Source organism: Puntigrus tetrazona, chromosome 24 (assembly GCF_018831695.1).
Source record: "Puntigrus tetrazona isolate hp1 chromosome 24, ASM1883169v1, whole genome shotgun sequence".
NCBI lineage: Eukaryota > Metazoa > Chordata > Actinopteri > Cypriniformes > Cyprinidae > Puntigrus > Puntigrus tetrazona.
Genome location: NC_056722.1, coordinates 1955185 through 1980177, shown reverse-complemented (window position 1 = coordinate 1980177; position 24993 = coordinate 1955185). Strand labels below are relative to the sequence as shown.

General features: G+C 35.8%; 2 protein-coding genes across 2 annotated transcripts in view; one reads left to right on the top strand and one right to left on the bottom strand.

The window, feature by feature from the left end:
- The window catches only part of dnah5l (dynein, axonemal, heavy chain 5 like), a 36450-nt gene extending 35222 nt beyond the window's left edge, over nucleotides 1–1228 (bottom strand). Inside the window, exons 1-3 of the mRNA XM_043226614.1 lie at nucleotides 1176–1228; nucleotides 211–459; nucleotides 22–113 (exon numbers count right to left, since the gene is read on the bottom strand). Of these exons, the coding sequence (XP_043082549.1) occupies nucleotides 22–113; nucleotides 211–430 (312 nt within the window). The 5' untranslated portion in view covers nucleotides 431–459; nucleotides 1176–1228. The remainder of the gene's footprint in view (nucleotides 1–21; nucleotides 114–210; nucleotides 460–1175) is intronic.
- A 494-nt stretch (nucleotides 1229–1722) lies between these two features.
- On the top strand, nucleotides 1723–24890 carry LOC122329898 (epidermal growth factor receptor). The gene is made up of 27 exons (XM_043226556.1): nucleotides 1723–2035; nucleotides 11528–11679; nucleotides 11812–12019; nucleotides 12174–12299; nucleotides 13067–13135; nucleotides 13213–13331; nucleotides 14122–14263; nucleotides 15115–15231; nucleotides 15343–15469; nucleotides 15561–15634; nucleotides 16014–16104; nucleotides 16227–16429; nucleotides 16543–16675; nucleotides 17461–17551; nucleotides 17764–17921; nucleotides 18168–18206; nucleotides 18757–18898; nucleotides 18975–19097; nucleotides 19753–19851; nucleotides 19924–20109; nucleotides 20711–20866; nucleotides 20990–21065; nucleotides 21691–21837; nucleotides 22009–22106; nucleotides 22287–22451; nucleotides 22547–22616; nucleotides 23042–24890. Exons 1-27 carry the CDS (start codon nucleotides 1924–1926, stop codon nucleotides 23326–23328), a joined length of 3510 nt encoding a protein of 1169 aa, XP_043082491.1. The 5' UTR covers nucleotides 1723–1923; the 3' UTR covers nucleotides 23329–24890.
- The last annotated feature ends 103 nt before the right edge of the window (nucleotides 24891–24993 follow it).

The window sequence follows — 24993 nt, the reverse complement described above, 5'->3', positions numbered from 1 at the left end:
ATAATAATAATAATTACTGACAGCAGTGGTGACTGTATGGGATACAGCAGTTGGTATTGTCTGATTGATGTTTCTTTCTGTTTGTGCTCCAATTCTTCTATGTCTACCCGCACCTATATTTAATAATATGAACAATTAAAAACATCCTGCTTGTCATACATAAAAACACAGATAATTGTAAAAAATATCACACACAAAAACAAATCATACCCGTTTTTATGGTAGTTAGTGGTGGTTTCACTTCTAGATTCTGATGTGAGGATGAGAGTTTTGCTATGTCATCATTTTCTTTTTCGTGCGATGGCGTAGTGCTTTCCTCCTCAAATCCTTGCTTATTTTCCAGGGGTATGCCAGGTACTTCTGACCCATGATCTTCTGTCTCTTTCTCTATGCCATTGGCATCCTTAGAAGAGTCTTCATTTTCTGACATTGTGTGTGTGTGTGTGTGGGAATCTCTTCCTGGGAGTTAAAAGTCAGGAAATTAAAGGCATTTTCCATTATTCAAAGACACCCAGCTCTCACATTGCAGCGTATGAACATCATTTAATATCTTGTTCACCGGCAAAGTATTTAGCAAATCTTTTTTTCGGGAAATTTCGACTTTTAGGAAGATAAGCAGTTACACGCGTTTACATTTGAACCGTTGGCAAGCAGACGTTTGGATTAACGGACACAACGAACATCCAGTGTGTAAATCAATGGGATTTTTTATCCTGCCACACGAAAAATGTGCTTTCACTAAATTAATAAAGAACATTATAGGATACTTAGTGAGCTCAAGGTGAAGGTCTGTGCCAATCTTGGCGGTTTGAAAGGTCTTGTTCAGTCAGAAATATGTCAATGTATGTCTATGGGACTTTTGACCGCAAGTGAAGCCTATTTGACAGGCCAAAAAAGTCTTTACTATATATATATATATATATATATATATATATATATATATATATATATATATATATATATATATATATATATATATATGCAAAATATCTCCTGTAAGAGAGAAGACGGTTACCGTTAAGTTATACTGCGTCAAATATTTAAACTAGCGAAGGCTTAAAAAGTTATAGTTTGTACCACTGGCGACCTCAAAATAACTTTAAAGTTGCCGAGAACACCTATTCACAGTAAATCATCTTATTATTTCCCTTTGCCGCTTAATTCCGAGCACTCACCTTGATCGAGGTTTGTCAAATCTGTGAGAACAAACTGAAAGCCTGAGGCTAAGTTTATTGTTGCTATGGTAACTGACGCACTAGCCATTGCCTGAGCGCGAGACATGCCCAAAAAGAAACAATAGATGAGCATGAGCCTGTATAAAGGATAATTTCATTTTCATCACATTAATTATAGGAATAAATGATGCATCAATTACACACAGAATAAACACTCTTTTCTTACAAAGAGACATGCAGTATAAAGCTTCATAATGCTTTTGCTTCTTAAATTATATATGTTATGAGGGAAATGTATATATTTTATATTCACATGAACGAAGTGATTTCATTACAAACAAACTATAAATCCATAATAATAAGCACTTTAAAAAATGTACAGTTAAACTAACAATAAACAATGACATTTTCAAAAAGTAAAAAAGTAAAAACCTCTTCCTATTTTTTTGGCCAGCAGTGAGGTGCGTTTGGTGTCAGGTGACAGAAATTACACAAGCAGTAAGTGCCTGCTAACACACGCACACACACACACACACACACACACACACGCACACACGTATATGGGAGCGTTGTGATTCGGTCGCGTCGCGTCGCGCGCGATAGAGGTGAGCCGCGTCGCGTCAGAGCGCTCAGACACGCCGCGTGAGCTGGACGGGACCTGTCTCTGGAAAGCTATCTGACTCACGAGCTACATTCTGTTCGTTTGCTGGAATATCGCTGGGACAAACAAAATAAATAATGCTTTAAAATGATCCCACTGTTGAACGTGAGGTTTACGAAGATGATTCTGTTCCGTGAATTGGGAATCGCCTGCCTTTTGCTGATAAGCGCGGTGCGGTGCTCCGTTTCTGAGAGGAAAGGTGAGTGAAGTTACCTCAGCTGTCTGTCAGTAACAAAAAAAAAAACTCGCGTACCTCCTGAACAGACGTATTTTTGAAACGTCTTTCGGTGAGAAGTTCGAGAGAAGGAAGTAAATGGCGTAAATTTACTTTTACGTGTCCACGCTTTTGACAGGCGATAGATAGACAGATAAAGTACACTTCACAAATAATCACATTTCTAAGTAGAAACCCTGAAATAGTATTTACTAGCAAAATGATCCACAATAATCATACAGGCATATGTAACACGGTAGCTGTTTGATTGCTAATAATTAGGATGACTATAATTGCAGATTTTAATGTGAGTAGCTGCTCTGCTGTATGCATATGGTTAAAATGTAAATTATATTTATTTTTAAATGTATAATAACTAATGATTAGCATTAGGTAGATGAGGTTAGGGAGCTAACGTGTTATTATTAATCATCAAACCAAAGCTGCAGGTTTATCTTTAACCCCAGCGAGTGACCCCAAGACAAGGAGTCTGTCGTGTTATTAAAAGCGTAATGAACATAATTAAGCCTGAAACGCACTTGAAAATACTTGGTGGACTTTCGAGACTGGTGACCACCACAGGACGAGGGCCAAGAGTTCAGCAGCAGCAGATGGCACCGCTAGACAGCTGCCCCACTGAGTGGGGTCTGGGCCCTCAGCGTCAGTCTGTGGTCCAGTCTCTGGTCTACCCGGACAGACTGTGTTTAACACGCTGTTTGAGGTTTCTTGCCAGTTTAGAAATTAACAGCAGATGGTGTCTCCCAGTACTGTCCCAGAACAAACCAGGCAGAAATGGGTTAAATGCATTTTGATTCTGCGGCGACAACTGGAATCAAAAGAACAAAACGGTTTGTAAATCTTAAATGATATGTGGGCTAATATTAACATTTGCTGTAGCGTATATTTATTTAATGCCGCGTCGGTGTCTATTTTCATAAACAAATTAAATATAACAAACACAACAAAAACAAACAAGACATTCTACAGTTTCATTCTAAAAAAATTCTAAAGCTTTTTTGATCTCATTGTAAGATTGAAATAATGCAGCGTCATGAATGTAACTTAAGTGAACGTGCGTTATTAAATATAAAAAAGCTCCACCTCTAAAATTTTTTATAAAAATAATTACACGCACATCTAGTATGACCGCAGGCTAAGAGTGTCAGATTTTTGTTATCTGATAAACACACACCTTTCAATCACAAAAGAACTTTTGCGTGCTGTCATGGACATTCTGATCATACTTTCAGCACAGAAACCAGTGACGCAGACAGTACAGCTTCGTTATTAGATCTCATCTGCATTTCTTGTACTGACAGTAAGCTAATTAATTACTTTATACGAAGTGAAATGCTGAGTAAAAACAATGAATTGTGTATTATGTGTCCGTCAGTGATAATGCAGACTTGTGCTGCTGTCAGGGGAAAAGCAGTGTTTGTGGATTATTCATTTATTTATTTTTCTTACTGTTATTTCTTGCAGTATTGCAGATAAATATGAATAATTAACTTAATCTATTTTACCTACGTCCCTTTCGAGATGTCAGTTTTTAAATGAATAAATCCAATGTTTCCGACTGTTTAATTAATGTACCTCAATGAAAAAGCATTACTGTGGCTTTATCAGTTTTGCAACCGAAATGCGTTCATGCACATTTTAATATTAATGCCCCAAACTCTACTTCCAAGAAAAGACAGTGAAGTACTATCCACACCTGCTGGTTGACTATGAATTTAAAGGTGCTTAACTTAAAAAAAAATACTTTCGGCTGTCCCAGCATAGACTTTCGTCTGAGAAGCGCAAACATTGCCATGCTATCAAACCGTTTCTGTTTGTTCAAGCATCCCAGTGAGCCCAGCACAGCAACACTGGCTCCACCAATGGTGCGGCTTTGAGTTGGGGAGTATCTGTTATGCGACCAATGGTTCAAGAAAACTGTCATTGTTTCTTTCAAGTCCTTTTTGGTTAAATTACACACTTCACCTTTAATGACCTGTCAGTTTAAGTGTGGAAAGCCTTCCGGTGATGGGCCTGTGGTATGCGTGTGTCTGCATAACCTGTCAGTCAGTATTGTCTCTGGGGCATCTCGTACTTCGTTTCATTCCCACAGCCCGTTGCAGAAAAAAAGAGTGAGAGAGAACAGGTTCGAATAAAGGTTATTGAAAGCAGGTACTTTTGTTTGATCTACTTTATCTTGATGACATTAAGCATCCTTAAAGGAATAGTTCATCCAAAAATTAACTTTTACTCACCCACAGGTCATTCTAGACGAGACCAAACAACTGATAAAAACATCGCAATTATCTACAAGTAATCCACACTACTCCAGTCTATCTTGTGAAGGGAAAAGCTGCGTGTTTGTATTAAACAAGTAATTTTTTCCTCCAGTGAAAAAGTCTCCAGTCCCAATAACTGTCTCACATCGAAATCCACCAACATATTTCTTACGAACTGCTTCGGACCGTTTTCGCTTGTAATCAGTACTTAATCAGCGCATATTTCTCTCCCGATTCGGATGAGACAACATTTTTACTAGAGAATGCAACATTATGGATAGAGGATAGAGCTGGAAGCAAAACCTGAAACGAAAAAACCTTTATGAAAACACATTTTATTACAAACATGCAACTTTTCACTTCAGCGATTGACTGGAATCGTGAGAACTGTTTTCTGGCAAACTATTCCTTTAACTGGAATGAATTGACACCAGTTCGTGTGAATCCCGAATGTGGGTAGACGGTGGTTGACGTAGGTGAAGATTACTGTCATAAGATTAATCGAAAGACAAAGCCGAATGCTGTGGTAAGGTAACACACCGCCACTATCAGATCTTGCATTCGTTCACAGATTTCATCATTCACAGTCAGCGACGTGTAGAGTCAGGCCCAGAGTTTGACAAATTATGTCACAACATTTATTTGGTACTCTTTTACAGGCCAGAAACATACTCAGCACTAGATATCAGATATCTTCGGTCTAACACGAAGGTACATATTTCATACCGAACGAGTTGTGTTGAATAACATTGGTTGCATTAAGAAAAAAAATCAATTGCTTCACCTGTAATAATCACGATTCATTCCAATATTTTTGCATTTAATTCAATTGTTATTTGGTTCATTTTAAACGAATTATAACGAAACAACCACCCAGCTACATTCAGAAATATCCAGTCGCCGTGCATAAGTCATGAGCTGATATAATTACATTGCATCTAAATACACATCCCTTCTCTTAGGCTACATGCAAGCAGTAATCGCTAAATATATTAGTGTCCTCGTTCCACCCAGTGTTCTGTTGTAACTTGGTCAAGACTTCACCATTTGATCTAAATCAAATTGTCTTTAAAACTGCAGGCTTATAAATATCCAGAGTCACTATCACAGCTGTTGCTACGCTAAAGACTAGAAAAGCTCTCCTGTTCACATGCATCACGCTCTCTCTGGCCACCAGCTACAAGGGTAAATTGAACGGAAAGTAATGCAGTCGATAACCGTAAAGCGCATTCTATTATTGCTAAAAATGTCAAAATAGCTCTTGTCACCCATATAAACCTCGCATTCAATTGACCCGCTAAGTGGTATGAAACGCTTTATAGATTTTCATCTAAAACATGCGAGAACAATCTATGAGATGTGGGGATATTTAATCAATAGTTAGTCTTACGTATATATAACTTGGAGGTGATCTCTGGCCATTAATAATAGGCTGGTTTCAGAGGCGACTAAAAGCAACGTTTACCAACATTATCAGCATATTAGAATGATTTCTTAGGGCTTCCCACACATAGGCTTTAGCAGATATATCAACGGCCATCCAAGTATATTTGGTGACAAATTAATGTTTTTAGTACTATTATTATTCTCTACACTTGTTTTTAAGATAATGAAACCATCCACGATCAATTAACAAGTGGAAAATCTGTCTTTCTCGGCGTGCGTTACGCGCAGTGAGCGGCAGAGAAACAGCGTTTTCAGTTGGCCGTACTGCTCGTCATTAAATCATTTACAAAACTGTTTCCAATCAGACTGTTTGGACTTTTAAAAATGTTCATAATTTGTCTGTTAATGTCCTCATAGTTACTCAGATGCAGAGATGCACTGAATGAGCCAAAGCCTTTAAGTGTAATAAGTTATATTGATTTTATCAGACAATGTCGATTATAAATCCGGATTTTGAATCAGAATCAGAAGAGCTTTATTATCAATTATGTTTGCACACACAAGGAATTTGACAACAGGAACTTCCAGTGCAGACATAATAGCAAAAAACATAGTAATAGCACAGTAGAGATTAAATATAACTCTAATGTGAGACAAAAATTTTTTACTATATACAGAAATAGATATGGGGGAATGTATTTGTTTAAATATGTGCACAGATATGTTATTTGCAAGCTGATCCAAGCTGTATTCCAGTATGTAATCGTTCATAGAGTAGAACAAATCTGAAGTGCCAAAACTCAAACCTGGCGCAATGACGTCATAAATATGCTAATTAACAAGTATCACTAAATCCAGTGGGAAGCACTGATTTCTGAAAGATCATGGTGAGATCACTGAAGACAAAAATTCAGCTTTGCATCCCAGGAATAAATAACATTTTAAAATATATTAAAACAGAAAATTGTTATTTTAAATTGTAATACATTTTCACAATATTAGTGTTTTGAATGTAATTAATTCAGCCTTGGTGAACAGAAGACGCTTCTTTCAAAAACTTTCTCACCGACCACAAACTTTTAAATGCTATTGTATGCCTGCCGTATGTTTTTTATTCTAATCTTAAGGATTTCTGTTGTTTACGAGACAAGACATCATCATCAAACAGCAAAAACAGTTCGGGATTTTAGGATTTACAGACCGTGATAAGCCAAGGCCATAACCTTGATGCTTTACCATGTGTTTATTTTAAAAACAGGAGCCACGGAAAATACCACAAATTACGAGGACTCTTTAGGGATTTTGCTGTTCTATCTGAGCATTCAAATGAGCATATTCTGTGCAGTGCAAAAAAAAATAGAAAAAAACTCTCCAGTAACTAACCAAAACACAAAAGGCATCGCAGCTTCCAACCATTTAAAACACTTTAGCTTATTGACAGCAACGTTTGCCACTGCCAAACAGATTTTTGTCTTCAACAAAATTCTCGTGTTGTTTACCAAATGCGGTGATCATACCATGTTTTTACTTCTGCATTAGCAAATCACCCCACAGACAAAGAGCTGAATTCATACAATGGCTGAATTTTGATGGAGAGGTCACAAACAGACAATATGTCGCTTATTTGATTTGGACAGACCCTGTTGTTCGCACACAGCCACGGAGCGAGACCTCTCTGTCTCGCGCTGTAAATTGTATTTACTACAATTCAGTTAGAAGGTATTTTTTCCACATGTCTCTCATTTAGCGTGACAACAGTGAACTTATAGACACTCTATCGCACGCTAAAGAGAAACAGAAAGAAGCACAATCATGTGAAACTTTTCTGCTTGAAAAGAGTGTTTTTAACATATGGAAATTAATATCATTTTTGGGCCGGTTTGTATTACCATTAAGTACAAGAAGTATGTCACTGCATTACATCCTGTGCAATAAAATCAGTAGATCACATGAAACATAGTAGCCTCAACCTTAAAAAATATAAGCTTAGAATAAACAAAATTTAAGGTGAAAAATTGGTTTCTCAGGCAAAACGCATTTAAATATTTCCAGCAATAGCATTATCACATGTACCAGCAGGTGGCTTCCCTGAAGGTGCATTCCTGGAAAACAGGATGCGTTATGACAAATGCTGTTGACTTTTTGTGCTCGTGTAGATCAATACTTTTTGCAACAGTGCAAACTTACTCTACAAACAGCTTCAATCCTGTCGTCTGCCCACAGTCAAACTTAGTCACCAGCAGGACATCCAGATACAGTCATCTCCTGGAAAACAAGGTTATAGTGCATTTGGGTTATAGCCCAAACTTTAATAAAGCTACGGGAAGATATCCTTGAAATATTTTACCTTCTTGCATGTAGTCAGCGATATAGTCATTCAAAAATAATAAAGCATCAAAAAAAAAAAAAAAAATGAACTAATAAAGCAAGCGTGGGAACAAATGCATGGCCTTGTAAAAATAGGTCATATTCATCAGCTTAGAAAAGATGATCCTAGAAAATCTCCTGATTAATCCATCATCGTTATTTTTCACATCCCTATGCATCTTTGCACTGAAGGAGATAGAAGTTTTAGTAAGCAAACAACTCAGATTTTGTTCAAATGTTTTTTAAAGAAGAAGCATCTTATGCTCTTCATTTTTATTAACTGTTCTCTGTTTGACTATATTTTAAGATATATTTAATTCCTGTGATGCAAAAAATAATAATTTGCAAGTTAGTTTATTTGAAACGAACATCTTTTGTAACCTTACAAAATATTTTTCAAATGAACGCATCCTTGCTGTATTCATTTCTTTAAATAAAAATCTCCCTGACCCCAAACTATTTAAACGGCACGTTTTGCAGCTACAAATATGGGAGGTTATTTTTTTTCGTCACGGGCTGCTGGTTCTGTCAGAAGATTTATTTCTTTGCATTACTGTACTTCTCAAGTGTTGTGTTTCTGTGATGAGATCTTGATAACCCTTGTGCATGGTTTGCATCAGTTGCAAAAGATAAAACACTCAAGTTTAACATAGAATGCTGTTCCACAGTTCCTGATGCTTAGACTGATGTGAGTTAAGATGTTCCTCCATAAATATTTTTTCAAGGAGCAACCTGTTCAGTCACATCCCATGGTTCGGGCTCATGCCTCAGGCACTGCTGCTGAACATCCGCCAGTAGAAAACAGCTGCACGTTTTGCAATCTGTTTAGATGATCTCGCATTTTAAGGGCTTGTGAAGCAACCGTTAAGGGTTAAAACTTCATGGCCCTAATCTTTATTTAAAATCTGCCCTAGAGCAGAGATCTGAAAAAGCCAGTAACGCCTGATTATTTATTCGGTTATTGACATCTAGTGTTAATATTTTTCTCGTCGTAACCCTGATTAATTTAGACATGCTGGATTTTCATAATGCAAGGACTACATGTCTTGACAGTGTTTGTTCTTCCTGAACGCCTCACAGCTTCACAGGTAGAAGATATCAAAACTGCAAATCTTGCAAAAATAGAAAAAATAGCCTTCACGTGCACTGCCATGATGTAACGAACGATCCAACAAGCATCATGTTTGCACTGTATTTGAATGTTTTACACTTTCAGCATAATCACATTTTAGACAGAATGAACATGTAGTCGAAATTCAACGCCATATCAAAGTTATAATGGGGAATATTTTTACTAAGAAGCACAGGGGTCCCAAAATGAATTAAAATGATTTAAAATAAGACATGAACACGCTTTAAGATAATCAAAAATGGCTGAAAATAATTAATAATTTATAATATTTATATATTTTAGTTTTTTCCATCAACAACAATTTTAAAAAGTCAAGAACTTTTATATAAATGAATTTTTTTCTACTTATGCCAAACTTTAAAATATTTTGTATAATAACAATAATAATTAATAAAATAAAGTCAAGTCAGTTATTAAGTGAATTACATGTTATTACATTAGAAGTACCAGAAATATTTCAGTCAAAAAAAAAAAAGTTGTGAAAAGTTGTCGCTGCTCTACACAAAAATATTGCCCAAAATAATATTTTGTAATTATATTGAATTATTTTGGTAACTATTCAGTTTGTTAAAATTGGCTAATGTATTGGGCATCATTTAACAGCATTTTTTTGGTTGATCTTAATTACTGCATACATGCTTTGTTTAACAAGTTGTACATTAGTAAAATAAATAAATATTAATTAATTCATATAATTGGCCTTGATATGCTCTCGCAAAAAGTTAATAGAAAAATATTCACTGGATAACACATATTAATGACATCAAATATTATTTTAAGTGCTGTCTAGGTAGAAAGCCAGGTGGGGATCTTTTATAAGTTCCCTGACCTTAATTTAGACACTTTATTCATCCCTGAGGGGAAATAAATAAGTTGCTATCAGCACTGCGTGGAAACACAATCTGTATGTCTTGCACGTGGCAGGCAAGAATTCAAGCTTTCTCAAGTTGAGCAACACTCGTGTGCAATATTTGTGTCTCACCCTCGGTGAACCACATTCTTGATCTCCGGTGTTCCCGCCCATAGAATTCGTTCTTCCTCTGGAGATGAGACACATAACGATGACTGCAGGAATTCAACACCTGCATGACAGGAGAGAGGCAGCAGAGACGAAACATGGCTTGTTTTCCACTGTAGCTTTTACATTCACAATGAATTTCGGAAAGTACCATGTTTTCATGAATCACGTCAAACATGCAAAAGGGTAATAGGAGCACAGTTCGATGAAGGCTTGCTGAATCTTAATGTTTAGGAGGTAGAGCTCTATTAAAATAGTTTAAGAAGTGATGGCTGAAATGTGATCCGTTCATTGCATGAGATGAGCTCACGTTACTGAGAGCAATGACAGAAAGCAGAACGCTGGAGAACTGCTAGAAGCCACATCTGTCATCGTTTACTTACCCTCATGTCATTTCAAACTTGAGTGACTTTCCTGTGAAACACAAAAGAAAGTATCTCAAACATGTGAAATAGACAGATATTACTGTTCAGTTCAGTTCCGAAGTCCATGGTATTGCAATTAAGTAGTTATTCAGGTCAATGCATGCTATGCCATGGGTGACTCAAAAGGCTTCTGCCAATATTCCACATTATCCGCTTACCAGCTGTATCAGTTCATCATTTTAATGTTACGGCAGATGACCAAATAAATGGTTGATATCAAAAACTTTACTATTTTGTGTAAATAAATGAAAAAGTGAAATACTAAAAACTAGTTAGGTTAGGCACGATAACATTAAAATATACGGTATTAAAAATTGCTATTCATTATGAGACTGACAACGTATTACATTTAGCTGAGATATTGCATTGTTAGTGTTCAATTGAGTGTTAGGTGACTGCAGATTGAATCTAAATATGAAATAAGCACATAAAATCAAGCTAAATAAGACTTATAAAACTAGTTGGAAGTCTAATAAAAGTAAATAGAGTTAAATAAAATGTCAGTCGATATATGTGATAACATTTTATAATGATATTAGCTGATAACCAATATGATCGTTTTTAAGATTACACACACACACACACACACATATATATATATATATATATATATATATATATATATATATATATATATATATATATATATTTAATGTTTTTGAAATAAGTCTCTGCTTGCCAAGGCTGCATTTACTGTATTAGATTAAGAAATACAGTAATATTGTAAGTCTGTAATTCAGTGTGGAGAAGAGACTTCTCACTGACGTCTCTCTAATTATTCCAGACTTTGTGGTGTGTTTATCTGGTGTATGTTCTGCCCTAGTATCACCTTCACTACCCGAGTGTTGATTTCACCTCTGCTTTATTCTCCAGTATGTCAGGGAACCAATAATAAGCTGACTCTGCTGGCACAGCCGGACGATCACTACAAAGCCATGGTGCGGATGTACAGCAACTGCACAGTTGTTCTGGAGAACCTGGAGATAACCAACGTTCAGGAGTACCACGACCTCTCCTTCCTCAGAGTGAGTGACATAACACACCAGTATAATAAAATACCACTTTACCATTAGTAATTGCTCAAATCTTTAACTAACTGATTTTTTTCATGTTAAATTATAGATTTTTAAAATGGTAAATATATCTTTCTTTTAAAGAGCATTGAAGAAGTCGGTGGCTACGTGCTAATAGGAATAAACTACGTGGACGTTATACCCCTGGAAAACCTGCGCCTCATTCGAGGGCATTCTCTCTTCGATGGCAAGTACGGCCTTGCTGTGGTGGCAAACTTCCACAGGAATGAGTCTGTAGAGATCAACAGCATCACCAGCGGCCTCCGAGAGCTGCGTATGAGAAGCCTCACAGGTAAAGCATTTATATTTATTCGTTTAGCGTTTAGATGTTGTCATCCAAAGCGACTTATAGCACGAATGAAGCGTTATGCATCCACAGGCACCAAAATGTGTTAAATACAGCATGCAATAATAAACAGAGAATATTTTCCTTCTTTATCTGCCAGAAATTCTTAAAGGTGGGGTTAAAATAGCCCACAATCCTTTGCTTTGCAACGTGGAGACCATCCAGTGGTTGGACATTGTGCAGGATGGCAGTAATGTGAATGTGTCTGGAGGAACTGGCCCTCTGTGTAAGTACTTTTTTGAGTTTTACAAATCATGCAATATATTCAACGATTCAAAAGTTTGAGGTTAGCATAATGCATGAAGTTGGACGAAATGGAGAAAAAGCGATAGTTAATACCTTTATAATATTACGAAATGTTTCGTTTCAAATGTACAAAAATGTACTTGAAAATGCATTTTGAAAAAAGTAACAAAAATACAGAGCAGCTCAGCTGATTTCAACACAGATAATAATGTATTAATTATTGTATTTATTATCATGAATAACGGAGAAAAATTAATTTATTATGCTATTTATTCATCTTTTTTAATGTCAGGTAATGGAAATGCAGTTGTTCATAGTCAGTGCATTAACTATTGTTAACAAATTCAACTAGTGATTTTATTAATGCATTAGAAAAAGCTGAAATTAAAATTTACTAAGAATTATAAGTGGTTTTGAAGTATTGTTCGTTCTCAGTTCATGTTTGCTAAATATTTACTGTTAATGAATGATGCTTATTGTAACGTGTTACGAACACATGTTTCATGAGCAACTAACCAGTATATCATCACAATTTCTTATGAGACACTGCAGACTGGAGAAATGATGTTAATCATATTCTGAAATGTATTAAGATAGAACAGTTTCCCATATGTAATAATTTCTCACAATAATTCAGTTTTTTAAATATTCTGAATGGTAGCATATTGTAAAATGTATATCTATATATGTCTAAAAACGCTTAAATTATGTATTAATTAAAAAAAACAACCTTTTTTCATAACTCAGGCAGACGATGCGACTCGGGGTGTTTTAATGGATCGTGTTGGGCTCCAGGACCAGAGAACTGCCAGACCTGTAAACCTAGTTTTATATATAATTCTTCAGAGGAATATAAGTGAAGCACGTCCTAACAAATGTTCTTTCATTGCCAGTTACTCGGCTGAACTGTGCCGAGCAGTGCTCACGGAGGTGCAAGGGTCCCAAACCCATCGACTGCTGCAGTGAACATTGCGCTGCAGGCTGCACCGGTCCCCGACCAACAGACTGTCTGGTGAGTGAAGCGCTTTTCAAAAGTTATTAAGTAAATAAGTAAACACACAAACGAATACCAGCATTTTAAATGAAGCTTTAAGTATTAGTGCTTATCTACTGATCGTGTTCAACCTACAAAAAAAATGTGTTTTATACTCTTAATATTTAAAACGTCTGAATGTTTGGCATTTTACCCCATAATTTACTCACCCTCAAGTCATACTAGGTGCATATGACTTCCTTCTTTCAGACGAACACCCTTCCAAGTTTGCTAATGCTGGTGGGTAGTGGCCATTATTTTGATGCTCCATAAAATGTGTATATCTGTCATAAAACTAACCTACATGTCTTCTGAAGCAGATCGATGGGTTTTTGTAACAAAAATATTTCTATTTTTAAAATTACGACATCTGGCAATGGCTGTGTGTGCATTCGTGAGAGAGTATAGGTTAGGTTTATGACGGATATATACGATTTATGGAGTTTCAAAATAATAGACACTATTCACCAGCATGGCCAAGCTTGGAAGAGCAAGGATACATACAAAAAAAACTATTTAACTGAAAATTAGAAGAAAATTATATATACGCTTAGGATGACTTGGAGTTATGGGGTAATTTTCATTTTCCTTTCATAATTCCTTTAAATTTAATATATTTTGTTATATATTTAAATGTACAGCATTTTTTAATATAGCCAGATTCGAATTTGGATCATTATCAAGTGTTTTTTTATTAATTTTGATACCGTATAATCAGTAGGGAACAAATGTTGTTTATAATGACAACATAGGGCCTCTTTTTCTGCAGTCCTGCAGAGACTTTCAGGATGATGGGACGTGCAAGGATTCGTGTCCACGTCTTATGCAGTACGACCCCAACACTCACCAACTTGTTCCCAATCCTAACGGGAAGTATAACTTTGGTGCCACCTGTGTGAAGAAATGCCCTTGTAAGTTTGGTTTTCATACATCTGAGATTACTAAAACAAGACCACTTCATTCTTTCCATTAAAAAGCTTTGCTAACCCTTTAGAATAAGTAACACTTGTTACCTATCAACTACGACTTTAATTTTGGGGGTGAACTATCCCTTTAACAATGTCTTTTTGCTGTTTATTAATAATTAGTAATGTAGTTGTTAAGTTTAGGTATTGGGTAGAATCAGGGATGTAGAATAAGGCTTAATATGTGCTTAATCAGCACTAATTAATGGCTAGTAATATGCATACTAATAAGCAACCAATAATTGTAATCGTAAAATGTTACCAAACGTTTAGTATGTAAATATAAGAGCCATACTAACTCATTGCTATTTTGAATAACAAGCACCAAAACGTTCTAGAGGCAAAATTGACATTGGTCTTTAGCCAGTTATGATTGCAAATACACAAACAAAGACCCACCCAGGTTATGCACTGTGTAAACAAAGAGCTACTGCAAGATCTCTGGGGATTATTTTAGGCAAGCGCTTTAAAAAGTTACTTTAGACCTAAAATAAATTGTGTGTCTATTAATACATGTAATATATGAACATCACTTATCTCAAATGTGCCGTCTCTAGAGTTTCAGAAGCAATGTCAAAGGTCTCAAGCAGCTTCAGATATCAAGAAACAAGTCTGCAGTCAAATTTCAGAGATCTCAATTGAAACATTTTTCCACAAATTCTCTCTAATCTATATATAATGTTAATTTTACAGCTGTATGCTGTAACATATCAGTAAATAATTTATGCCTTTTTTATTTAAGGAGAAACATGTATACCTAACCTATAGATAACTGCAAATGCATCTATCTGCTGCAGATAACTTTGTGGTGACCGATCACGGAGCCTGTGTTCGTACCTGCAGCAGTAACATGCATGAAGTGGAGGAGAACGGAATAAGGAAGTGCAAACAATGCGACGGCTTGTGTCCGAAAGGTCAGCCATGACGTTAATTAATCAGGAGTGTTGTTTTTGACACGTATAATCAATCTCGCATGACACAGATATATAATAAATGTTAAGTAATTTGAATGTGTTTTATTTTAGTCTGTAATGGCCTTGGAACGGGAGCGCTAGTTAACACCATCGCAGTCAACGCCACCAACATCGACTCATTTATCAACTGCACCAAAATAAATGGGCACATTACGATAATGCAGATGACTTTTCAAGGGTGAGATTTTACGGGCTACTTCCAGACTATAGCATTTAACAATGTTTTCAAGCTACATATTTAATGTAATGTTATGAATCATTTTTTCAAGGGATGTTTTTACAAAAACTCCAAGCATGGACCCTTCAAAACTCGACTATTTCAAAACAGTGAAGGAAATTTCAGGTAAACTATATGTGTTTGTGTGTGTGTGTGTATCTGGATTTACATTTTACTTGTATAATCACAATTATTTATGATGTACAATTTATTCTAAAATTCATTCTAAATAAAATGTATAGAATTTAAATAAATATAATGAAATATATAATTATACAAATTATACCGAAATGAACCAAAAATAAACCAAATATAAAAATTATGAATAAAAAAACTAAAAATAAACTAAAATGTGTGCATGTATATATATATATATATATATATATATATATATATATATATACACACACACACACTACATAATTTACATATACATAAATATACATTATTTAATAGATTAAATCGTTTTAATAATGTAGATTTAATAGACTAGTCTTTTTTGCAGGGTTTCTGCTAATCCAAGACTGGCCTGAACACCTCAATTCACTCAGTCCCTTTGAAAACCTGGAGATCATCAGAGGAAGAACTAAACACCAGTTCGTTTTGCCATTGTCATCTTACATATAATTTGTTTTCTTTTCATATTAAACCTGCTTTTATCATGGAATAAGCATACTTTTAAACCATGTTTCTGTCTTTACCTCTCTTATAAACGCAGAGGCACCGCCAGTTTTGCAGCTTTGAACATACCTCACCTGGATTATCTCGGCCTGCGTTCCCTGAAGGAGATCAGCGATGGCGACGTGGTGCTCAAGAACAACCCCCGCCTCTGTTACGTTAAAGGCACCTACTGGCTGAAGCTGTTCAGATCAGCAAACCAGCGCATACAAAATAGAAGCAATGCAGAAGAGCGCATCTGTGGTACGAGACTGGATTCAAGTAGTTTGTTTTAACTTATTAGTTGGCCAGTGATTTCGGTCACGTGAGGTCACAGAGTTTGTGTTAATAAATAAAAGCTCTTGTGTGCTCTTCAGAGCAGCAGAACAGTACCTGTGATCATATGTGTGGAGATGAAGGCTGCTGGGGTCCGGAGCCCAACATGTGCATCTCCTGCCAGCACGTCAGCCGTAGGGGGCGCTGTGTCAGCCACTGCAACCTGCTGGATGGGTGAGTGTCTAACAGAGAGTCTGATAAAGAAGGTTATTTGCGGCTCATTTTCTAGTGCAACATTGACAAATGTGACCCTGGACCACAGTACCAGTCATAAATAAGCCTTCCATTGATGTATAGTTTATTGGAATTGGACAATATTTGGCCAAGATACACCTGAAAAAAAACAAAAAACAAACAAAAAAAAAAAAATATATATATATATAAATATATATATAATATATATATATAAAGTTGTCCAAATGAAGTACTTAACAATACATATTACTAATGAAGTTTTAATATATTTACAGAAGAAAATGTACAAAATATCTTCATGATCTTTACTTAATACCCTAATGATTTTTGCCATAAGAAAAATCTATAATTTTGACCCATGCAATATATTATTAGCTATTGCTACAAATATACCCCAGCGACTTAAGACTAGTTTTGTGCTCTAGGATCACAAATGATGCTGAATAAAAAATAGCAGAAAGTCTGTTAATGGTTTACGTAATGCATTTAATATGCATCTTTTAGATATTATACAGATGCATGGGTTTACTTCGCTTAAAAGAGTGCATAAGTGCTGCCCATTTATATTTTCCCATTCATTTTCCAAAAGGAATAAAAAAAGATATTTTTAAAGGGATAGTTCATCCAAAGACAAAAATTCTGTCATTAATTATCCCATAAAGGGGTCTTCAGAACACAAGTTAAGATATTATTGATGAAACAGAGAGACATTTTCTTTTTTACTTCTGAAATGTTTTTCTTATATACTCTGTATGTTTCTACAGAGACCCCCGTGAGTACAAGTCAGAGAATTTGTGTTTGGAATGTGACTCTGAATGCAAGATCCTGAATGGGACGCCGAGCTGCCACGGGCCGGTATGTCGCACCATTTCAATATTTCCCATACATCACATTGATGGCGTAAATAAACAGTGACACCTTCAATCACACAGCTTGTTGAGAAGAACACATTAGACTTGCGATGTTAGTCTGCCGCCCTATATCGAGCAAAACATAAACAACATCATTCACATTCATCATTCAGTGTCCAAATGTGAATGCTGCTTTCTCTGTATCTCTCTTTCTAGGGAGCTGATCAGTGTACTCGGTGTGCTCACTTCAAAGATGGGACACACTGTGTGGCACAGTGTGCTCAAGGTGTGCAAGGCCTTAATAACAGGCTTGTCTGGACATACCCAGACAAAAACAGACAGTGTCAGACATGCCATGCTAATTGCACGCAAGGGTAAGAAACCTGCTTAAGTGATAATCAAGTAAAATAATAATAAGAATATATTTCTTAATATTTAAATATAATAATACATTATTATTTAAATAGTATAAAATATATTGATATTTATATATTTAGGTTTATACAATATATATATTGGTTTAAACAAGCAGAAATGCTAAATTATGGGGTCACAAAAAAAAGGTTTACAGAGCTTGTCAACACCGGCACTAACTTTAAAATCTGTTTCTGTTACTATAGGTGCAGTGGACCAGGACTGGGAGGTTGTGAACCAAAAGGGTACAGTAGTTCATGGGTTATTAGCATCCATGAAATTCATGAATTAAGTAGCGTCTTAAATAGCATTAGTAGCAATAGCCGAAAATGCATTGGAAAAATCATTAGGATATTAAGTACAAATCCTTATAGTGTAAATTGTCCTACCATAAATATATCAAACTTAATTTTTGATGCAATATAATCAACATATATATATATATATATATATATATATATATATATATATATATATATATATATTTTTATATTTTTTTTTTTTTTTTTCACTTTCAAATATAGATAGATTTTCAAATGTCAAATATTGTCAGAGATACAGCTACTTAAATAGCTTATTTCTTCAGCTTCCAGATAATGTTTAAATATCAGTTGACCCTAGTGACTGGTTTTGTGGTCCAGGGCCACATATGTTTACTCGTAGAATATCCTGTTTTTAGGTACATTACAATATAAAAAGTAAACGTTCGATTTGCTAACTCGAAGCGCCTAATAATTGCCGATTCATATTAAATGATTTTATATGTAAGTGAATGAGCTGATATCCTCTCCCTAGCTCTAACATGCCTGTAGTGGCGGCTGGCATTGTCGGAGGAATGCTGTTGATTATGGTCCTCCTCCTTTTCATCTTCATCCTCTTCCGCCGAAGACACATCCGACGAAAGAGGACCTTACGCCGCCTGCTTCAGGAAAGAGAGGTAAGCCACAAAAATATATTACAAGTCAGACATCATGTATGAACCCCTGTACAACTATATTTGCATCATTTTGCAGCTGGTTGAACCGCTGACTCCCAGTGGTGAAGCACCCAACCAGGCTCTCCTACGCATCCTGAAGGAAACAGAACTGAAGAAAATAAAAGTCCTTGGGGCTGGAGCATTTGGCACAGTCTATAAGGTACATTTATGAATACAAGGCACACTACCGTAATTTAGCAGGCCTAATAAAACTTTGTATATTTGTAGCTAAGACATTTAGTGTCAACGAACATCAAGGTGGACCATACTCACATTTCTTTTATTAATATGATTGGTTTATCAGCACAGAAAGTAGGCCTGTTACTACGATTGAAAAATAAAGGTAAAAAAAACTGAATTAAAAAGACAGTAAGCTAAAGAGAAATATATATTTAAAAAAATCGAATTATACTAAATTTAGTAGTAAAATTAAAATATATAAATACTAAAAATACTAAAATTAAAATCTAAAATGAAAAATAGAAGCCCATTCAATACACACACACACACACACACACACACACACACACACACACATATATATATATATATATATATATATATATATATATATATATATATATATATATATATATATATATATATATATATATATATATATACAACAATCAGTACAACAACAACAATTCCTAGAATTGAACATGCAATTATCTATTTATACTCAAAAATGAAAACAGTCATCTTTAATTAAAAATGAATTTATAAAAAAAGCTCCACCTCTGAAACTGTTCAAATTGCTCAGTCAACATCACATTTCTTGTCCAAAATATTTATTTTCCTTTCTTCTCTTCTAGGGTTTGTGGATCCCAGAGGGTGAAGATGTGAAAATTCCTGTTGCTATCAAAGTTTTGAGGGAGGTCGCATCTCCCAAAGCCAATAAAGAGATCTTAGACGTGAGTATCTCGTAATTTGTACTAATGAATAACAATTATCCTGCATTTAAAATGTATATTTTGGTGTTTCAGGAGGCCTATGTGATGGCTGGTGTGGATCATCCTCACGTGTGTCGTCTGTTGGGGATATGCCTCACGTCCAACGTCCAGCTCATAACTCAGATCATGGCTTTCGGGTGCCTGCTGGATTATGTTCGAGAGAATAAAGACAATATCGGCTCACAGACCCTGTTAAACTGGTGTGTGCAGATTGCCAAAGTAAGTTCAACATCTTTTGCTTAACTCTCGATGTCCACAAATATATATTTTAACCAGGAAAGAATCATTTTTGTAACTAACTCTAAATATAAATGCTCTTTAAAGGTATAAGACTCTTACTTACCATTTATTTGATTAAAAAGAATACAATAAAAACATTATTACAGTATAAAAAAAATCTAATTTCTGTGATGAAATCCCTTCAGAAATATGCTGATTTACTGCTCAAGAAACTTTACGTATCAATGGTGAAATCGATTGTGTCCACAACATTTATTTTAAATAAAAAAACCTTTGTAAAATGTCAATTTTGTTCCATCCTTGCTGAGTAAAAGTATTATTTTATAACAAAATCTTATTGACCTGAAAATTTCGAATGCTAGTAAATCTTGCATAAACCCCGTACATATAAATAAGCACATAAATAAATATTTATGTGTTAAATATTAGGTATAAATAAATAAACTCCTGCTCCTGCTTCCACAACACTCTCATAAATAAATTCACTGCATTACTTCTGCAAAACAACACAACAGCAATTCTGAAAGTGCTGAGTCTGAACACAGTGTTCGTTGACATTTATTCTGACCGTTCTCAACAGGGAATGAACTACTTGGAGGAGCGCCACCTGGTTCATCGTGATCTAGCGGCCAGGAATGTGCTGGTGAAGACTCCGAACCATGTGAAGATCACCGACTTTGGCCTGGCCAGGCTTCTGGGAGCCGAGGAGAAGGAATACCAGTCTGATGGAGGAAAAGTAGGTTTCGCATCAGTCCACCGATTCAACATCATTAAGTATAAAAAGAAATGCATTAGCATATGTGCATATATGTTGATATTTGCAGGAAAATTGAATTATCTGCCTTTGCTAAATTCTTAGGTTCCTATAAAGTGGATGGCACTAGAGTCAATTCGTCACTGGACTTACACTCATCAGAGTGATGTTTGGAGTTATGGTCAGTGCTAAATAAAGTGAAAACTGCATGTGCTATTATTATTACATCATATTAGCACATAAAAGTTTAAATTAAAGAAAATAATTCACTCATGCTCACAACATGCTCACCAATGGATGCTCTGCAGTGAATGGGTGCCGTCAGAATAAGAGTCCAAACAGCTGAGAAAAACAACACGTTAATCTACAAGTAATCCACAGCACTTCAGTTAATCTCTTTATTGCATTCTGGCATTTTTTTTTTTCTACTGGAGAAAACAATATAATAGATAATGGATCGAAGTTAAAAATGTCCATGGATTCGTTTCTCACAAACTACCAGTTTTTCTCTTCACAAGAGATTAACTGATGATCTGGAGCGGTGCAGATTACATGTGGTTTTTTTTATGATGTTTTTTATCAGCTGTTTGGAATCTAAATCTGACGGCACCCATTCACCGTAGAGCATCCAAGTGATGTAATGCTACATTTCTCCAAATCTGTACTAATGAAGAAACCGTACATCTTGAATGGCCTCAGTAAATCAGCATTAACGCAGACTACTTAATGATAGCTCATGATATTTTTTGCAATAACAATCTGAACCTTATTGTAAAGAGTGATTTAATAAATGATCAATTATTCAGGGGTCACCGTGTGGGAGCTGATGACATTTGGATCCAAACCATACGATGGAATCCCAGCCAGAGAGATTGCAGATATTCTGGAGAAGGGAGAGCGTTTGCCACAGCCGTCCATCTGCACTATAGACGTCTACATGATCATGGTCAAATGTGAGTGCTAAAATTGCATTGAAAAAATCATGGTAGCAATAATGTGGCTTTAAATAAAATGCAGCATTAAAAAATGCTAGATATAGTGAACTATACAGTTTTGTATGCAGCGTAATAACCATAATGCATAATAGCAGACATGACCGGACGTTGATTTATATCTACATCTAGGTTGGATGATCGACGCTGACAGCAGACCTCACTTCCGCGAACTCGTGGCAGAGTTTTCAAAAATGGCCCGGGACCCATCTCGCTACCTCGTCATTCAGGTAGCTCACTAAAATAAAACAATAAAATCACCTTTTATCTTTTGTGGTTCAGTGTGCTGCTGATGAAGGCACAGAATAAAAAAACTAAAATGCAAGAAATGCATATTCAAAGGTAATGCGTTCGTGCTATTTGGAGGTCTTCGCTTATGATTTGTAAAACTAAAAAAATGCAATACACAGGGAGATGATCGCATGCCCAGCCCGACTGATTCAAAGTTCTGCATGTCGTGGATCAGTACCGAAGATATGGACGGTGTGATAGACGCAGAGGAATACCTGCTGCCCAACAAACAGTTCTTCAACCGATCACAAGCACCACCGACCCCTCAGTATCACAATGCAGCAGTCAGTACCTCCTTATATGGAACATTATCATTTATAATGTTATCAGCCAAGTGCACTTCATCAGACATGATTCATTTTTGTGTGTGTGTTTTAAGGACAACTACACGAATGGTGTGATGCTACGCTACATTACAGACCCCACGCTCAAAGACCTCATGCTGCCAGGTATTACCATAAATAGAAGCTTTTATTATATATGTATTTATTTGTAATAATACTGTTGTGTGTCTTTGTCATTTTCATCATTCTTTTTTAAATATGTTGTTTTAATATATGCATCAGTTTTACTGATTTCTAATATTTCGAGTTTTTGTATTAATACTTTATTTTTTGTAGTTAATTTTTTTTATACATTTTATTCGATGCAGTACATCATGTATAACAGTAAAATAATCCGTTTTGTAAAAAAAAAGTTATTTTATTATTTTTTTAATTTTATGAGTATGATATTGATGTTATTTATATTACCTGTTGTCTCTGGTCAGTTTTAAAAGGTAACCTAAATAAAAAAAATAAATAATAAATTAAACAAAAACAAAGATAAGAAATGTTCTAGCGCACTTTTTTTTCTTTTCTTCTCTTCCCCACAGAGTACATTAACCAGGATGTGACCGCAACAAGCAATATGATAAACCCGAACTACGAGGGTCCGGCAGAAAACGGATACATAGACACGTACAGCTGTAAACCCGACGGGCCGGAGTACCTAAACACGTCCTGCGCCACCCTGCCACGCTCCCCCGGCGCCAGCCTCGATAACCCCGACTACCAGCACAACTTCCTGCCCTCGTCCACCACAGAAGTGCTTTTCCTCCCCACCACGGAGAACTTGCACTACCTGGGGCTCAGCGCAGCCATGCAGTCTCACGTGCGCTAGGCCGACGGGATGAAAGCATGAACTTCTGGGAAACGTCCACGGCACGCGTCAGTACTGCAGCTAGTCCTCGTTCTTAAAGACATGAAGCTGAGTAATGTGTTGAATGTCCAGCTAGAGCACATTTCAGTGTTTCTGTGTGGTATGGGTGATAGCCGATGCCTTCGGATGTAGCTTAATTTATTGAACCTAAACTTAACTGAGCTGTTAATACTTTATGTAATTAAACCGTCATCGTTTTTACTGTGATTTAGTCATTAATCTCGGTGAGTACAGTAGTTGGAGTGCTAAGCCAAATAAGATAGATCGGACAATCACATGACTTGTTTTTTTATAAATAACTTCTTGTCTGTGAAAATAGCGTCTTGGAAAAGTCACCATAATAGTTAGATCCCCCAGTTTACTTCTGCGATAAACAGTGTTCAAAAAGCTTGGGGTTATCACGCATCCATCATCATTATTATTTATTAAATCTCACATGTTACTCAAAATTCTGAATTAGCATCTCATGATTCAGATATTACTTCCAAGTCAACATCCTGCCAATCTTTTATATATATATAAAAATTGCGATACAAAAAAAATATTTTGCACTATTACCGTTTTTATTGTGTTGTCGATCGAGCAAATGCACTCTCGTTTAGCATTCAAATAAAACATTAAAATAATCTTTTAAAACGGACGTTGAAGATGAAAGATTCGGACTCGGTCCGCCATGATCTTGATTCCGAAAAAAGAAAAGATTGTCAGCTGCCGTAAGTGAACTCTTTTTAATGAAATATCACTAAAACAGCACGTTTTAGTGAATGAATGCGCATTAGGAAGACTACAAATGCTCTTTTTAAATACAGTGTGAAAGTCTCTCATCTCTACCGTAATAACAGCAACAACAGAAATGTAAATATGACAATGTGCACGGTAAACACGTATATCATTACATACACAACACATCAAATTCACAATCACCTGCGAGCGGACCAGAACTGACCTTTAACCCTGGACGGAGCTTAATGGCCCCGCTAATTAATTTTTCAAGCGAGCGTCCACGTTTAGTTTAAATAATTTAACTGTTATATTAATTGAAAGAAACGCTGTTAAGCTAAAAGGGTTTTCGATGTTGAAAGGCTGCCTCGATACTTTCTCATTCCGCTTTAAACGGCTGAGTTAACGAATCAGACGGCTTGTTTTGCGTCCCCTGTAACTAACACATTCACCCAAGTGTGCACTTATCACACAATTTACTTCTACATTTCAGGGGGAAAGGCCATTGTGATATTTTAACTCTACAGGATCTCATTAATATTGAATTTAAGCGTTACTTCAAATTTGTCGGCCACGTCCACTTCATTGCCTCGGTGAAAATATTGTTTTAAAATGCAAGTTTTGACTGTGAAAGCTGTTCTACTTCAGTGCGACATACCGCACAGACCGCATTTATGATGTAAATATACTTCATGTAGCGCAGTCCACCTGAGATCTACTGTATTACACAACTGTGAATGTCAGTTTTTAGTATTTTTTAGGCTTTGTTACATTGCAGTGTTATTAAATTGTGTTGAAATGAAGTCTTCTGATGTGCCAATTCCATAAAGGTCTTTCACGTGTAAAGATGCACGAAGACCCTTTTTTGCAAACTACGACAGAGCAAAATTTATGTTTTCATTTTTT

Coding starts and splice junctions, on each gene's coding strand:
- LOC122329898 (XM_043226556.1), top strand. CDS start 1,924: ATGATCCCACTGTTGAACGTGAGGTTTACGAAGATGATTCTGTTCCGT. Junction 16,430..16,542: donor TGCAGAAGAGCGCATCTGTG/GTACGAGACTGG, acceptor TGTGCTCTTCAG/AGCAGCAGAACAGTACCTGT. Junction 19,852..19,923: donor CCAATAAAGAGATCTTAGAC/GTGAGTATCTCG, acceptor TTGGTGTTTCAG/GAGGCCTATGTGATGGCTGG.